General features: G+C 38.5%; 2 protein-coding genes across 4 annotated transcripts in view; one reads left to right on the top strand and one right to left on the bottom strand.

The window, feature by feature from the left end:
- The first annotated feature begins 6 nt into the window (after window positions 1–6).
- LOC109464792 (agglutinin-like protein 1) lies at window positions 7–7,799 on the top strand. Of its 3 annotated transcripts, none has more exons than XM_019761870.1 (8): window positions 7–193; window positions 507–1,099; window positions 2,105–2,181; window positions 2,627–2,691; window positions 3,456–3,619; window positions 4,204–4,316; window positions 5,377–5,583; window positions 6,655–7,799. In XM_019761870.1, the coding sequence occupies exons 1-8, from the start codon at window positions 12–14 to the stop codon at window positions 6,736–6,738; spliced, it is 1,485 nt and encodes a 494-aa protein (XP_019617429.1). In that variant the 5' UTR covers window positions 7–11; the 3' UTR covers window positions 6,739–7,799. The 3 variants fall into 3 exon arrangements, with proteins under 3 accessions (XP_019617429.1, XP_019617428.1, XP_019617427.1); XM_019761869.1 differs by having other exon boundaries at window positions 7–204; window positions 518–1,099; XM_019761868.1 differs by having other exon boundaries at window positions 7–1,099.
- Window positions 7,800–11,908: 4,109 nt separating this feature from the next.
- LOC109464794 (carnosine N-methyltransferase-like) overlaps window positions 11,909–18,310 on the bottom strand; it is an 18,109-nt gene continuing 11,707 nt past the window's right edge. Inside the window, exons 4-8 of the mRNA XM_019761872.1 lie at window positions 16,874–17,014; window positions 15,847–16,025; window positions 14,490–14,603; window positions 13,006–13,109; window positions 11,909–12,211 (exon numbers count right to left, since the gene is read on the bottom strand). Coding sequence (XP_019617431.1) covers window positions 12,068–12,211; window positions 13,006–13,109; window positions 14,490–14,603; window positions 15,847–16,025; window positions 16,874–17,014 — 682 coding nt within the window. The 3' untranslated portion in view covers window positions 11,909–12,067. The remainder of the gene's footprint in view (window positions 12,212–13,005; window positions 13,110–14,489; window positions 14,604–15,846; window positions 16,026–16,873; window positions 17,015–18,310) is intronic.

Raw genomic sequence — 18,310 nt, 5'->3', positions numbered from 1 at the left:
TGACAACAACGATGGAATATGCGACCACCACGGAAATGATGACGACACCAGATGACAATATGACTACCACAGAAATGATGACGACACCAGATGACAATATGACAACCACAGAAATGATGACGACACCGGATGCCAAAATGACCACCACAGAAATGATGACGACACCGGATGCTGACATGACTACCACAGAAATGATGACGACACCAACAGCTACTATGACCACCACCAAAATGATGACGGACACCAGAGGCCAACATGACTACTACAGAAATGACGACGACACCAGAAGATATCATGACTACTACAGAAATGATGACGACAGCAGAAGATATCATGACTACTACAGAAATGATGACGACACCAGAAGATAACATGACTACTACAGAAATGATGACGACACCAGAAGATATCATGACTACTACAGAAATGATGACGACACCAGAAGATATCATGACTACTACAGAAATGATGACGACACCAGAAGCGAAAATGACCACCACACAAACGATGACGACACCAGAAGCCAACATGACGACAACGGAAGTGATGACGACAACAGCGGTTGCCATGACGACCCCAGAAAGGACGGCACCACCTGTCGCCAATACAATGACTACAGAACCAATGCTGACAAACATGACCACCATGAAAATGACGACTACACCAAAAGTGAACACGACAACCACAGAAATGATGACGACATCCACGCAGGACGTGACGACCCCGCTGACCACCACCACCGAAGTCACCACCTCTATGATGACGTCAACCATAGACTTGACCACTCCAGAGATGACGTCAGCCAGTAACAACCAAACGACAGTACAACCCACTACAACTCCTATGGTTACAACTACTGCAGCAGCAGAAACTACAGCATCAACATCCACTGCACAAACAACTGAACAGGCCACTCAAGCGGTTACCACAAATACCACTACAGATCCTCAAACAACGATGGCACAGACGACATCACGATTAACTACAGAGGCATCGACGACGAAGATGTTGACCACAATAATGCCTACGACGAAGGCAATGACTACAAAAGAACCTCCTAAACCGAAAGTCTTCAACGGAGAGTTCCGCATCACTAGAGGTAAGGCCACACCGCCTTAATTTTATGGATGACATCCTCTGAAGTCCCCCAAACTAGTGCGCGCAAGCGAATAAAAAAAAGTCCGGCCAAAAATAAAAATGCTACTGAATTTGCGGCAGTACATAGCGCCGTATACGACAAGCCGGCATATTCTGACTTTTTGTTTGCGGAATTTATTAATCGGCACTGTACGTATGTACTGAGTTCTTGAGTCGTGGAGCTTCGGTAGCCTGGGTGCCATCCTCCTGGGTTACCACCGGCTCCGTATTGTCGCTAACTACCATGGACTACCCAGGCCTAGAGCCAGGCTAGACGATATTTTTTTGGAGAACAGGTGAAAATTAATGCGCGCGTGGATGTCATCCATAAAATCAAGTCGGTGTCGCCTAATATATAATATCTCATAGCTAGTTGTTCAATGTATAAATTTCTTCACCATTGCAAAACTGGTCCTGAGCAGATCTTATTTACTAGCAGATACGTCTTCACTAATTTAGGCCATGTTGATTTGATTATATGGATGACATCCTCTGGGAACCCCAAAACTGATGCGCGCGTGCGAATAAAAAAAAAGTTTTGCAAAAAAAAAGTTGCTTTCACTATGAAATCTACGTGGTCATGAAGGTTGAACAAATGGCACAGAATATGTTATGGTGAATAATCTACTCTTCGAATTCATTTCTTTACATTTTTGTCCTTTTTCCTTTGATTTTGGCATTCTACGACATTGGTATCGTTTCTAAATGTTTTCCTTGCAACTTATGGTATATTTTTGCTCATTTTGCAACTGTTTTGGACGATTTACAGTATGGTTGAAAACTTTTTTTTTCTTTTGGAAACGGCCGAAAATTCATGCGCGCGCGGATGTCATCCATATAATCAAATCAACATGGCCTTACTGTTAAAAGAAAGAACGTTAACTTTAAATGCTCTAGCTATAGATACTTAACTATAATGAGCTATATGGAAGCCGGTCCTACTTTTTCACATATCTTTTGTTCATAGGGGTCAACTTCACAGAAGATCTCAGAAACAAGACCTCTACTGCCTTCAAGAGTCTGGAAAACGATATCAAACCACTGGTAAGTATACATATCCCACCATTGTTGTCAGGTTTACAAACCTTTGGTATGTTTGAAGTTAAAATTTTTGTTCCAACACAAGGAATTGTTCTCACCAAGAGCTATAAATAGAGTCTACTGAAGAAGACCAAAGTGACGGGTCGAAAGCTCTAGGTGAGATCAACCTTGCGTTGGACCTCAGGTTTTAGCTTTAAACACGTAACTACCAACACAGATGAACATTTAGTCTTTGTTACACAAACAAAAGAACCTTCCAGCGGTTCATTAGCCCTTCTGCTACCTTTCATCAGTCTAACATTATAGTTGAAGTAGAACCTGATTATTTTACAAGAAATACCGTACCTTTAACAAAAAACTGTGTTATTATACACTGATCAATGTACCTGATTTAAACTATTCATGTATATTTGTAGTAAAATATTGAATCTGTTTCTTTAACTGACAGCTGGAGGATGTTTACAGGACTAAGTACCGTGACCAGTTTGAAGAGGTGGTTATCAATGAATTCAGGTGAGAACATTGAAATAATATTGAATTCTTTTACCTAACTTCTAGATTTTTGTGTACATGACTAACCCTGCCAATTGTGGGCAACCTATATATTATTTCTAAAATACATTCCTTACTCCTTCAAGTTGTGAATGAATACTTGTCCTCAGTTTAGCTATGGTAAAATGCCTTTTTACTTACCAGTCCAACCAGTCAGTTTATCATCATAGATTTTGTTATCATTATCCAATGCAGCTTTTCAACGTATCGACTAATATTTTATAAATATTTTGTGCCTTATGTTTTTTTTTATTGTTTTATTATGTTGGAATAAAGTTGAATTCGTAAGTGTAATAAAACAATTTGTTATGAAAAACTTAAACTGTTCTCCAACTCAAAATTTGACTCATCAGAAATTTTCGACTGAATCACTCAGTCTTCCTCAGCTATCTGACCCAAATGCTGTGGACACGTGATTTTTCCCACGTGTGACGTCAGCAAAGGGTCAAAGGTTGTCTGAAGTCGATATCGCCCCCCGTCCTGGTTGAGCGATGGTTGAAGTGCCCTGATGTATATGGCCTCTTTTATGCCTCTCTTCAAGTAGCTGAGGTCAGATAGCTAAGGAAGACTGAGTGATTCAGTCGAAAATTTCTGGTGAGTCAAATTTTGACTTGGAGAACAGTTTAAGTTTTTCATAATGTAATTTACCAACTCAGATGAACTTTCATGCGAAAACAATTTGTTGTTATGACGTTGAATCCGTCCATCTGACGTCTTAACTACAGGAACGGCAGCGTGGTGGTTGACTATAATGTTGTCCTAACGCCCGACGCCACTGATGTCACAGCAGAAGACGTGAAGAACACTTTCAAACAGGCACTTAACAACACAACAGGGGACTCACTGCTTGGCGACTTCGTCATAGACCCTACATCTGTAACCATCACTGGTAAGCACAAATTTTACAAATACCAAAACATCAGGTTTTCCATCTAAGTCAACCATTCGAATTCCACAATCATCTTCTTTTGGCTAAAAGACAGACTGTACAAGACCTGCAAGACTATGTGATTTGAAAGCTCAAATGCATTTTAACTGCAATCTAGATGCATTCATGGCACAGGGATGTACATGTATATATTGCCTGCCTCGTCTGTTATAATTTGTGTACGCAAACTTTCAGCAATTATGGGAGTTCTACTGTAATGTTTGCTTTTTCGTGTCACCAATAGATAATAACAGTAACAGTAAAAACTAGCTTGGGTGCACTGTGAACCAAGTAACAGTGCACTGTGAAGTAGGTAACACCTTTAGTGCACTATATGCACCAAGTAACATCTAGCGTCAGTGCACAGTAAGCCAGTCAGAATTGCCCTGATGAAGATGACAGACGGTCATCGAAACGTCGGCTCGTGAAAAATAAATGGTTGTGATCAAAGAACTTTGCTATTCATTCGTTTACCAACCTGATGAAATTATTTACGGAATAGATAATAAAGTTTGTAATTTTTTTTAAACTTTGCCTATCCACAGAGGTTGTGGCACCCACACCAGTTCCTCAACAGTTCGAGCTCCCTCAGTGGGCAATTATAGTCATCATCGTTGGCGTGGTGGTGCTTTTCTTACTCATCGTCATCATCTTTGCGGTAAGTAGGAAACCGAAAAATAAAATGTTGTTCCAAAATATTGCATAAATCTAAAACGGTTAACATCTTTAACATCTCAAACGGTTAACATTGAGGTGTTCAAAAACTTGTATTTCCCCTGAACTATCGTAGCATAGAGTGGAACTCGTTGCCACCAAAAGCACAGTAGGGGCATCATCACTATTTATTTATGACGATTTACCACATTTGTGGAAGGATTGACATAACAGGTGACTATCACCTTTTCAAAGATGTCAAACCTGAGACCAGACTGTAATGTTTGAACCACTCACACCGGGAAGGTCCCCTACTCTTTTCGATAAGTGTGGTGGGTTCTTTAACGTGCGTGGGGTGTGGCTCTCCCAAACACGGGACCTCCATGATCCATGCATTTAACGTCCTATCCGAGGGACGTCCCTAGCCGAAGCTATAGGTACTCATTTTCACATGAGTGAAGTGAGGAAAGTCGTGTAAAGTACCTTTCCCAAGGGTACAACGTCGGGGCGCATGTTCGGACTTGTTCCGGTACGACCCGGAATCGAACCCGGGTCTCCCCGTTTTATAGTCCAGTGATGTACCACTACACCACACGACGCCACTAGAAAGCTTTAAACAACTGAAATTAAACGTACAAAGATTGAGTGTAACAAGACGTTCGGTGTGATATAGCTAGCTGCTGCCACGCCGCGTGTCTGCGAAGCTGGTGTGTTACGCCGAAGGGGGGTTATACCGGCTATACAGATGCAGATGCAGATACATTGTTACTACATGTATGCTGCATAAATATGATGTAAACCAGGGCAAAACGCAGCATGTTATTATATAATAAGTAACTACTGTCAGCCCAATTCAATCATAATACCCTGTCAAAATAATATTTTCAATTATGGAAAGCGGGCATGGCTACTACGCCAAATTGGATGCGGATGAATAATTGGTGTGTGTCCGAAGCTGGTGTGTTTTGCCAAGGGGCAGTTATACTGGATATACAGAATTTATAGCAGCTTTGTCATATCTCTGAATACAGTAAACAGTTGACATTCTTCCCACCTTGTTACAGTTGTGCGTAAGAAGATCGCGGAAAAACAGCATGAAAGGTAACCTGTACGCTATTAGCGAGGACGGCAGGAAAGAGTCTCTACTGTGGATGCACAAGAAAGACGCTAACGGTTTCCACGGTGGTGTTGTCGGAGACGGAAGGATAGATGGAAAGACCACCGCTCAAGAGATGAGGGAGATGAGAAGCCATCCTTCTGAGCTCCCATTGGTTAGTAGTAAACCACATAACTTTGATTCAGGACTGCAATTGGTTAGTAATAAAACACATGACGTTATTTTCTTAGATGCCATTGGTCAGTAGTTTGTTGATTTATTTCCTGATTGGTCAGTAGTTAATCATGTGACTTTGCTCAACCTTATTTTCTTAGACTTAGCTACAATTGGCCAGTTGTAAAAGACGTGACTTTGCCTCACATTGGTTTATAGACTGTCATTGGTCAGTAGTCTAACTAAAGACTTTGCTTCACGTTATCTGAGCTGCCATTGGTCAGCAGTTTCCCTTCACATTATTTTCTGAACTGTCATTGGTCACTAAATAATCATGTGACTTTGCTCAACTTATTTTCTCAGACTTAGCTTCAATTGGTCCGTTGTCTAACATGTGACTTTTGTTTCACGTTTCCTGGGCTGCCATTGGTCAGTAGTCTAACAAAAGACTTTGCTTCACGTTTTCTGAACTGCCTTTGACCAGTAGTAACACACATTACTTTCTGACGATATTTTCTGAGCTGCCATTGGTCAGCAGTTTTCCTTCACATTATTTTCTAAACTGTCATTGGTCACTAAATAATCATGTGACTTTGCTCAACTTTATTTTCTCAGACTTAGCTACAATTGGTCCGTTGTCTAACATGTGACTTTTGTTTCACGTTTCCTGGGCTGCCATTGGTCAGTAGTCTAACAAAAGACTTTGCTTCACGTTTTCTGAACTGCCTTTGACCAGTAGTAACACACATCACTTCCTGACGATATTTTCTGAGCTGCCATTGGTCAGCAGTTTTCCTTCACAGTATTTTCTGAACTGTCATTGGTCACTAGTAAATCATGTGACTTTGCTCAACTTCTTTTCTCAGACTTAGCTACAATTGGTCCGTAGTCTAACATGTGACTTTTTTCACGTTTCCTGGGCTACCATTGGTCAGTAGCAAAGCACGTGACTTTGTTTTCCTTTGCTTTGCTAAGAAGACCGTGTTGTTGGTTGTGTAACGATGATTGCTTTATAGTTATAACTCTTAAATTATAATTGTAATAGAACTCTTCTTTTGATTTCTCCACACAGAACGGTAGCGCTCCAATCAACGGTTACGGCGAGCACAATTTCGGCTACCTTTTGAACGCAGAGGACAACGACACATATCTCTGAGACAACAGTTCCCACCGAGATTCTAACGAAAGTCGAACTTTTGTAGCCTGAAATCCATAATTTTCAAGGTCCAGTTTGCTACTATCTTCCCCTGTTAAAATAAATGACACTATTTAGTAGTAGATTGGTAGGACAAAAAAAACAAAAAAAAAACCCGGACATTTTAGACTTCCGGAAAGTATTTGATCATCGACGTCCTGAATTCCCCCATGTGGACCTCTGATACCTGCTGGCTCCCAGCCATATTCTGAGACCTTTGGCCTCCTGCCTGTCAATCTACCCCTACCCACGTGCTGTCAACCTACTACAATTAATGGACAAACGGACACACAAACCCACAGCTTAGTCACCCAAAACTATACTTCCATATACTTTCGGAATAACAGGGAAACGTAGAGAGTAGCAAACCGGATCCTGAATAACATGGGATTCCAGGCTAAAACCTTTAAGTGCACTACAGTACTTGTGACATGCTGCTGAAGACTTATTTGACACCCCCCACGAGAGATTGGTTTAACCTACTTTTTCAGTATCGGAATTTGTCAGAAGGTTCTATTTTGAGTTTTATAGGGGTGTTTTTGTCACAATGTGATTTTTTTAATTTAACCCTGGGAGGTACAGTAGTCACCTCCAAATGTACAGTGTATTATGTTATATGGAGGTTATCCTTAGTATATGTTGTTATAAGTATGATATTATGATAAAGATAAATATATACTAGTCAAAGTTTTTTCCCAAGTATCTAAAATCAAGGATATAGAATTTAGCAATATTTATATACAGATATTACAAACCATGTTATTTTGGATATTTCTCTAAGACTTGCTAACTACAAAAGATCATCAAACTAACGTTGTTACAAAAAAAACTTTTGAGCTGGACTCATTCATGTATGAACACAAGAATTTTCATTATTTTAGCACTCCTAACACACTTCACGCATATGCAGTACATTCTGCTGATGTGGTATCCTAAAGTAGAATGGATTCCAGAATACTAATAAGGCCATGTTGATTTGATTATATGGATAACATCCGCGCGCGCATGAATTTTCGGCCACCCCCCCCTAAACAGTTTTCAACCATACTGTAAATCGTACAAAACAATTGCAAAATAAGAAAATATATACCGTAGGTTGCAAAAAAAATATTGGAAAATGATACCAATGTCGTAGAAATGCCAAAATCAAACGAAAAAGACGAAAAATGTAAAGAAATGAATTTGAAGAGTAGATTATTCGTCATACCATACTCTGTGTCATTTGTTCAACCTTCACGACCACGTAGATTTCATGTTGAAAGAAACTTATTTTCTGGTCAAACTTTTTTTTTCATTTGCACGCTCGCATCAGTTTTGGGATGCCAAGAGGATGTCATCCATATAATCAAATCAACATGGCCTAATTAAGAGGAAGAATGTTCATTTAGTTTATGTATCTCTGAAGTGTCTATGAAGTTTGTATACATACATACAAGCACTTTGATAAGAAAAATAAAATCTAAGAACGCTGAAACAATAATGTAGATTCAGACCATACATATATGAGAACTATATTTTCTTATTATATTCTATTCCTATTATATAACCCAGCTCGCTGTAGCTTGATAAGGCCACACCAATTTAATTTGTTGGTTCTCGGATTCGCCTCTTCGTTTTTTTCTGATTTGCAAAAAAAAAAAAAATTGATTCTGGTCCTGAATCAACTGAAAAATGATCATGTTTTGCCCCCAACAGTTGAGGGAAGTCCTTTTCTTCCTAGTTGTTACAGTTTTCCCATCTATCATTGCAGTGGTTTGATTAAAAGTTAAAAATTCAATGTTTAAATTTTAACCCAGCCTTTTGTGTTGACTTCATGGCTCATTTCGTAGCATTTAAGCCTATAATAGGATGCCTAGACCTGTTTTTATTTTTATTTTTTTTCGCCCTGTCGCTTCATGTTTTTTTCTGAAAAAAATCCGAGAACCAACAAATTAAATTAATTACTTAAAGTATAGGATGTGAAATAGGCAACAATTTTGCCAAGGAACCATTCAATTTTAATTCTACCTTTTAACATTTCTACAACTGCGAAACATTGAAACCAGTGCAAATTCTGCGCTTAAAGGCATTGGCAGTAGAGTAAGGGTTAAAAATGTTGAGCCTCAGTTATATTTCAGTGGTATTTCATATTTATACATATCAAAACAACAACTACTACTAATATATTGTATAGTAACTACATGTATAAAATGATATTTAACAATTTTTATCATTATTCTGTGAAAAACAACTTTCCGGAAGGCAAAATAAAAGAAAACAATATTTTAAAACTTCAATCTACATAGTATTACTAAAAGTAAGATATAAGTTGTAAGATTGTTATGTGTATTGTTTATTATGATGTATAATAGTGTATTTTGTACCTTTATGTATTAAACAGAATACGGAAGTCAGACTTGACAAGAATGTGTTTTATTTACATATTTATATATGAACAAGTTATACAAATATAAGCTGATATCCTAAGTCAAAATAAACGACAAAGAAAATTTTAGAATCTGGTGAGACTAAAAACAGTGAGATGTAAGATAAGGCCACACCAATTTAATTTGTTGTTTCTCGGATTTTTTTCAGAAAAAATATGAAGCGACAGGGCAAAAAAAAAAAAGGCCAAGGCACCCCATGATAGCCGGAAATGTTACAATATGAGCCATGAAGTGAACATACCAGCCTGGTTTATAATTAAAACAATAGATTTTGAAATTTTAAGGAAACAAAATTGCATTGTTACATTGAAAAACTTTAAGAACTAGGAAGAAAAGGACTTTCTTCAACCGTTGTGGCCAAAATATGTCTTTCATTGAGCATTTTGCAGTTAATTTAGAACCAAATTTTTTTTTTTTTTTGCAAATCAGAAAAAATAGACAGGGCGATCCGAGAAGCAACAAATTAAATTGGTGTGGCCTAAGATAAGAAAGTCACAGTAACTCTAAAAGTGGCAATGCAACACCAACTTGGATCACACCAAACGACTCAAAGATGCTGGTTCAAAAACAAAGTTATGGCAGAAAGTTATGATCTAATACATATCATATTTAATACCATATGAAGTTAGCCAGATTTTAAAAACTGTTCCTCGTCAATAGAACATAAAGGTTTTCATATATTTGAAAAATTTAGCTGTACAAAATTGAAGCACCAGCATTTTATTGTAGCATCTAGTCCACTGACGGCCTAGAACACTGAGTATACATAAGACTCAATCTAAAAAAACCCAAGACATTGTTTTTATTCAATACTATATAATGATATGATTTGTAATGGAAATGACCTACAAAAACAAGTTTGCAACTAGAAATTAAATTGCTTGAGCTATCTCCTTTTCTTGAAATTTGTCGTATTATTATATATTATTATTATATTATGAACTTCAAAATGTTCAAAGTTCTATCTTAAGTCTATTTTATTAGAAAAATAAAAACTCACCAAAGTTTAAATTATTCCCGAAATGTTAAGTAGTACTTTACTTTCTAAAGGTATTTACTTGACTTTTTTTGGCCATTGTCTTTATTGCAACACTATAATACTTGTATTCAATAACTTAAAAAATTAAATGAAACAGCAGCAGCAAAAATCTAAAAATCCATTTCAAATGTACAAATAATCATCATAATAGTGGTTAAGTTGAGTGAAGAAGAAAATCTAATTCTGAATATTTGGTACTTTGTATATTTGAGTATTTTTAGGTGAACATGCTGACATGTTGGTGTCCCTATTTGCATTCCTATCAGATCCTATAAGGCCATGTTGATTTGATTATATGGATGACATCCTCCGGGAGCCCCAAAACTGATGCGCGCGTGCAAATAAAAAAAAGTTTTGCAAAAAAAAAAGTTGTTTTCATTATGAAATGTACGTGGTTTTGAAGGTTTAACAAATGGCACAGAATATGGTTTGGCGAATAATCTAGTCTTCAAGTTCATTTCTTTACAAATTCGTCTTTTTTCGTTTAATTTTGGCATTCTACGACATTGGTATGGTTTTTAATTTTTTTTGCATATTTTTGGCCATTTTGCAACTGTTTTGTACGATTTACAGTATGGTTGAAAACCTTTTTTTTTTTTGGAAACGGCCGAAAATTCATGCGTGCGCGGATGTCATCCATATAATCAAATCAACATGGCCTTACCCTCTGAAATAACCACTCTTCATCGTCCATTGCTTAAAGAAAAGAACACCAGAAGATTAAGAATGCTTAACGATAAACTTTGCAGATGAAACACCAAAATGCTGTGTACAGTTGAGCTATTGGAACTTGCAAATAAGGACACACATACATCCATGAAGGTTAGACATCCAGGTAATACGATACACCAAAAAGCAGTTACTCAAGCAACTGGATATGATTTTGGAAATGGTATGGCAGTCATGACCTGTCAGCTTTACTGACATGGAAAGGAAGGGAAAATGTGAGCTAATTATGTTTACCGAAGGAAAACATGTTGTTTTTACTACGTTTCTTCTTCTGTTCCAAACACTGACCCCTGACTTGCCCAATGATTTGTTGATGTCTGTCACCATGGTAACTGGTGTTGGGTTACATAATGTTGCAATTTAGTAGGAGGAATTTAGACTCCTGTCAGGCCATATACATAATATATGAATGTATTTGAGTAAGAATTAACAGAGCAGACTATATGCGAAGATAAACATTACGCATTTGCTTTGCAAATGTTACCTTTCTAGTTCACCCTTTGTTTCAACAGCCATATGTCCCATTCTTTTTTATTCCAACACCTCCCAAGTTGAACATAGGTTAAGTTGTTGGAACACACATACATGTATAGTGCTGCATACCTAAACCCAATCTTAGGTTCAGGTCCGGATTCAAGTCCAGATCAGAGGTTTAGGTTCAGTTCCGGACTTGTAAGTCCGGATCTAAACCCATGGCATATACAAAATTGCATGTTGGCAACCTTGCAATGTTGTTTGGGCAAAACTTTGACCACATAACATGGACGCCAATACTTGACGATGCCCGACGGCAATGTTTTCTTCATTTCGCAGCAAAGATTTTGCAATCTACGGAAGGTTTTAGGTGGTTTGGAAATAAAAGGGGCATGTGAAATTTTTTTTGTAATAAGTCCGGACTCGGTTCTTGACTTTTAGGTTTTTTTGGACTTGAACCTAAACATTCTTACAAGTACGGATCCAAGTCCAGTAAACCAGTATGCAGCACTATACATGTACATGTAGGGGTGTAAGTTGTAAGTTATAACTAATGCACTTGTGGACAGTTGACGTGCAGAAAAATTAGACGGTATCATTTTATCTACAAGTGAAGCGTCTGTTATACAGCTTGAGAATTATTTGTGTGATTGTTGGCAACGACTAGGAGAGGTTTTCTGGCAACAAAATAAACGCAGTCGTATTCGTACTGCAGCATGGATCTAGTGTTCTGTATGTACATGGTCGGCCTTTTGGTGTCTTCTTTCTGTAAGGAGATCAAGTAACAATAGTATGCATGATAGGATACACAAATGTACACTAACATTAACACTAACACACGCACACACAAATACACACACACACACACACAAATATACACACACACATGCTAACACTTACACACACACACACACAAAGTCACACAAATACACACACATGCTAACACTAACACACACACACACACAAACACACACACACACACTAACAGACACACACACTAACACACACACACACACTAACACGCACACACACAAACACACTAACACACACACACACTAACACACACACTATCAAGTACACACACACACACACACTAACACACAAATACACACACTTTCAAACACACACACACACATGCTAACACTAACACACAAACACACACTAATACTAACAAACACACACACACACACACACATCATGCACTAGATATGCAATGTACACACACATACACACATGCGCTTACATGATTGTACATTCAGATATTGCACATTTACACAGACACACGAAGACACACACACACACACAGTTCACACACACACATATAGTTCTCACACACACACACAGTTCACACACACACACATAGTTCACACACACACACACAGAGTTCACACGCACACACACACACGCACACACGCACATGCACACACAGGCTTTACACACACACAAACAAATAGCATATAACTTTTATTAGAAGGGATAAAAAACCTTTAAAAAAATCATCACAATAACAAGGGAATAACAAATACTTTAACAATACCACCACACTTCCAACCAACTCACCAGTATTTCAAAGCCGAACTCCAGAATTACACTCCTCAGGTCTTCATAACTTAACTCTATAGATGCTTCATTTGCCATATCAGCAAAGTGGTACAACAACGGGCCTGGAAAGTAACAAGTCAACATAAAAGTCATGATCATAATTTCGTTGTAGAGGCTCATCAGTCACCTAAGATTAACAGCATGCCCATAGAACCCCCCACAAGGCTCAAAGGTCCACTTTTTGGTCCGCTTTTTATGTAAAGGTCCACTTTTTGGTCCACTTTTTATGTAAAGGTCCAAGATTTTTCTTGAAAAGATAGACTGGAATCGTAGAAAAACTGCTCCCTTTGTCATTGAATAAAAATTTATCTCTGATTTTTTCTTAGAAATCCTCTCAAAAATGCACGAAATGCCATTTTAGAAGGTTCATTTTTCCAAATTTTTTTGGGGAGCATGCCCCGGACCCCCCTAGGAACCTCACGCCTACAGCGCTCACTGGTCCCTCAAGCAGTGGGAAGAACCCCCCCATTCAAAATCCTGGCTAGGGGCATGAACAGTTAGGAGTATCTTCATCAATCAGTGATATCATGTTCTTTTATTGTCTTGAAAGGTAGCAAAAGGAGGTACGTGTTTGCTACCTTTCAAAACAGTGACTGTCGTGGGGTCGTGTGGCGTAGCGGCAGCGTTCTCGACTCAGAACCAGAGGCCCCGGGTTCGAGTCCTGACATGCCACCAATCTTGTGTCCTTGGGAAAGGCACTTTACACGACTTTCCTCACTTTGCTCAGGTGTAAATGAGTATTGTACTGTCCCTGTGTTGGTGGCATTAATATAAGTTGAAAAAAAAATTGAGTGTGCCGTCATCACGTCTTGTGATTGCATGTTTTCGGAATAAAAAAAAAACAAAACAGTGACTGATTGATGAATAATCTACCAACATAATTTCACAGTGTGCGAAGACCCTAATTTCTTACCAAAATTGACACTGTCTTACATGATAGAAAAGTACTTTTTTTTAAATCTCAAAATCAACGCATACATGTACATGCATATCCCTTATGTACCTAAGAATAAATCGGGTTCGAAGCAGACTGACATCATAAGTACATTGTCCCAGCGCTGTCCCAAAAATAAATTTCTATTGTCCCGCAGTGAGGATGAACTGTCCCAACCTGTTTTTTAACCTGTTTTTTAAAGTATTGTATGGCTTCAACTTGAAATCGACTTTATTTTGCTTACGTTCACTCCCAGGCGCACTGTAATTGCAGAGTAGACAAGAAATTCGGATCCAAAAGCCGGGACAAAAGGGCTGACATTCTGATGTTGATTATTTGTCTATTGTCCCAAAGTGTGTTTTTACTAATTTTAGTTGTCCCAACCTAAAGTTTACTGGTCAGTGGCCATTGGACCACCTTTAATATCAAGCCCTGAAGTACATTGTACATTTGTACCTGTACACTTTTACATAGATGTCCAAGGTAGTATTTTGAACCATGATCTTACCTAGGTTTATCCAGTATCCACCAGGCTTGAGAATGTTGTGTATTGTTTCAACATAAGACACGATGTTGTGGGCGGTGTCTATGAAATAACACGTTGCCACACAGTCCCACACTTCTGCAAGTACAAAACATTACATCAAGATTTAACAAAATACTGAGAACTACTCAACATTTTTCAAGGTCTTCATCATATAGTGGTGACAATTCCTAGTAGTATGGTAAGGCCACAGCAAGTAAATTTTATGGATGACATCCTCCGCAGACTCCAAATCTAATGCGAGCGGGCGAAAAAAAAAAAACAAGGCAGGCCAAAAAAAACAAGGTTCCTACATTTTAAAATTTTCACTCAATCATTGTACAAATGGTTTCGATTCAGTGGGAACATCACATATACACAGCCAGCATCACATATCACTGCATCAAAGGAAGAAACAAAACATAAAATAGAGCCTTTTCTTGTCTCCTCTCTTCATAGTTATCTGCCATCCACCTTCTGGCATGGCGATAGACATCTTGGCATGTTGACCACTGTCAAAAGGCAACAAAATTTCTTGTTTTTTTTCCAAAATCAGGCGAAAATTAATGCGCGTGCTGATGTCATCCATAAAAATTACTTGCTGTGGCCTAAGGGAAATAGATATGCATTATGGGATCCAAAGGTTCTTAGTTCAATTCTTGGGCAGACATTGTGTTTTTGGGAAAACCAAAGGTACTTGACTTTCCTCACCCCACTCAGGTTTTAAAATATATGTGTGACTTAGGTCAGGGAGATAAAAGGCTCCGTCTTCCAACACTGTACCCTAGATACAACTTGGATTACCTACAACCTACAACCTCAAACTTTATTTGAGATACATTGTATTTCCTTTTTACTATGTGTGTATCTGTATCTGTAAAGCCGGTATAACCGCCCTTCAGCGTAACACACCAGCTTCTGTAACTGTATAGCCAGTATAACTGCCTTTCAGCGTAACACATCAGCTTCGCAGGCACGCGGTGCGGCTGCAACTGGCTACATTACACTGATCGACTTGTTACACTTAACCATTGAAAATCTAATTCTAGACATTGTTTAAAGCTATCTAATGATAATGCCCCTACTATACTGACAGCGAGTTCCACTCTGTGATACTTCTAGGAAAGAATGAATTCTTGAACACCTCAATCCTTGGTTGATAACTCTGGTACTTGAAGGCATTGCTATTTCTTGTTGTCTTCTGGGCTGGTATTAGATACTTAGTAGTCGGGTAATTTTGGGTCAGTTATTTACAGTGTCTCTGGAGTCTGGAAACAAAGCAAAATTTACCATGTTCCTTGTATTAATCATTCAAACTTACAAAAACTGAAACAAAACTTACCCTGTTCCCTGTAGACCTCCAGGAAATCCCCAGCAGTCATTGAGAAGTTCCCACCCTGGGGTAGACTGTGGGGGTCGATATCGGGGATAGCGACCGGTCGGACCTGGTCACGCGATGACCGGTTGTTACAGAACTGGTGAATCCACGGGTGGAGGGTGATAGAGTTGGTGCCTTCACACCTGTGGGGTTAGACAGGTCGGCTGTCATACATAGACAATATTTGTGTCATCAGGGCAACATACAAATGATCTCTGACCTACCAGACTGAGGGTGATGGAGTTGGTGCCTTCACACCTGTGGGGTTAGACAAGTCGGCTGTCATACATAGACAATATTTGTGTCATCAGGGCAACATACAGATGATCTCTGACCTACCAGTGTGATGGAGTTGGTGGCTTCACACCTGTATAGTTAGACAGTTTGGCTATCATACATAGACAATATTTGTGTCATCAGGGCAACATACAGATGATCTATGACCTACCAGTGTGATGGAGTTGATACCTTCACACCTGTATAGTTAGACAGTTTGGCTGTCACACATAGACAATATTTGTGTCATCAGGGCAACATACAGATGATCTCTGACCTACCAGTGTGATGGAGTTGGTGGCTTCACAACTGTGGGGTTAGACAGGTCGGCTGTCATACATAGACAATATTTGTGTCATCAGGGCAACATAGAAATGATCTCTGACCTACCAGTGTGATGGAGTTGGTGCCTTCACACCTGTGGGGTTAGACAGTTCAGCTGTCATACATAGACAATATTTGTGTCATCAGGGCAACATACAGTTGACCTTTGACATACAAGTGTTTGGTTGGCTCAGACAGTTGAACTGTCCTTTATAGCCAATATTTGTGTCATCGGGCAACAAATAGTTGACACCTGACCTACAGGTGTACCTGACCTATGACCTATCAGGATGGTATAGAGCTTTGGCCTATAACCTACAATGTTTATTGGAATAATCTCTTAATATTCCTATTGATATATTTAAAAATGAAAATAGACTGGAGTACTGACTTGTTGAGGATGTAGTTGGAGGCAAACAGCATGAAGAAACTCCACTCATTGCCCTGACACTGGTAGCCTAACCTGGCCAGTTCCCAGGCTAACCTCCCTAGCCCTGCTCCAGGCACCAAGATGGACACCTCAAATGGATCACTGCAAAGTACACAACATACAGTTATCATCTGATAATGATGCCTAACCTGAACAGTTCCCAGGCTAGCCTCCTTAGCTCCAGGCACCTGGTGGAATTCTATCTAATAATAATAATAATAATAATAATAATAATAATAATAGTAATATGTCACACCCACCAAAGAAAAAGAAAACATATATTAATTTTTTTTATAAAAAGTTAGTAACAAGAGTGGTGTTTAAAAACACACCGGCGACGTATTTTAATAATAAAATTATTACCTTCGCCAAGAAGGTTATGTTTTCAGAGGCGTTCGTGTATGTGTGTGTGTGTCTGTAAACAAGATAACTTGAGAAGGCCTTGATGGATTGTCTTGATATTTGGTAGGTGGGTAGGTCTTGATGAGACCTCAAAATGATTAGATTTGGGGCCCCCTAGCGGCTTGTTATGGTACTGCAGCTAAACTTCCGGTTTTCATATCTCATGATCTAAACATGTTAGGGTGACGAAATTTAGATGGTAGGTAGCTCTTGTGCTGGGGAAGAAGTGACGTGAGTTTAGACCCCCTAGCGGCTTGCTCTGGAACTGCAGGGCTATATGTTTGAAAGTATTCAAAAGAGGATAACTCAAGAACCGGTTGATAGATAGTCGTTATTGTTGGTATGTAGGTAGCTTACGTGATGCTTGATATAATTATGTGATTTGCATGATTTATGGGGAAATTCTATAAATCAGCTGCATTCCATGATAGGACTATTGAAGCTCGTGAAATTGGTAATTGAGAACGAGAGAAACACAGGCAGATATTGATTATGTAAATGAATACCTAATTTGCATAATTAATTTTATAATTATGTAATGATAAGTGCCTGGAATTTCATACTTGTGGTATTTGAAAGATAAGTGAAGGTGAACACTTATCTTTATCTTATGAAAACATAATGTATTCAAATTAGGACCTCATTTGCATAATTTATTAGGAAATGCTAGAATGGCATTGTTTGTTAATATAAGACTGTACATTGCGAATATGATAAATTGATATCCATGAAAATGAGAATGGAAATGAGCACCCTATTTGTTAAATCAGGGAGAATAATCTATAATTTGTCAGTCATAAAGATTAACATCATTTGGCGAAGGTATGAGATCGGGGACCTCTAGTTATATTATAGTATAAATTTGTAACCCCTTTGATATACCTTGTTTAAAAGGAATTTTTCTTATAACGGATTGTTGTTTTAGTACTACTAGTATGTCAAAATGTGTGTGCTTTTAACACCGTATTGTATGTAGGAAGTTGTATTGTTTGTTTT

This window comes from Branchiostoma belcheri, unplaced genomic scaffold, assembly GCF_001625305.1.
Source record: "Branchiostoma belcheri isolate BF01 breed outbred unplaced genomic scaffold, Haploidv18h27 scaffold140, whole genome shotgun sequence".
NCBI classification, from domain to species: Eukaryota; Metazoa; Chordata; class Leptocardii; order Amphioxiformes; family Branchiostomatidae; genus Branchiostoma; species Branchiostoma belcheri.
This window is presented reverse-complemented; position numbering and strand designations above follow the sequence as displayed.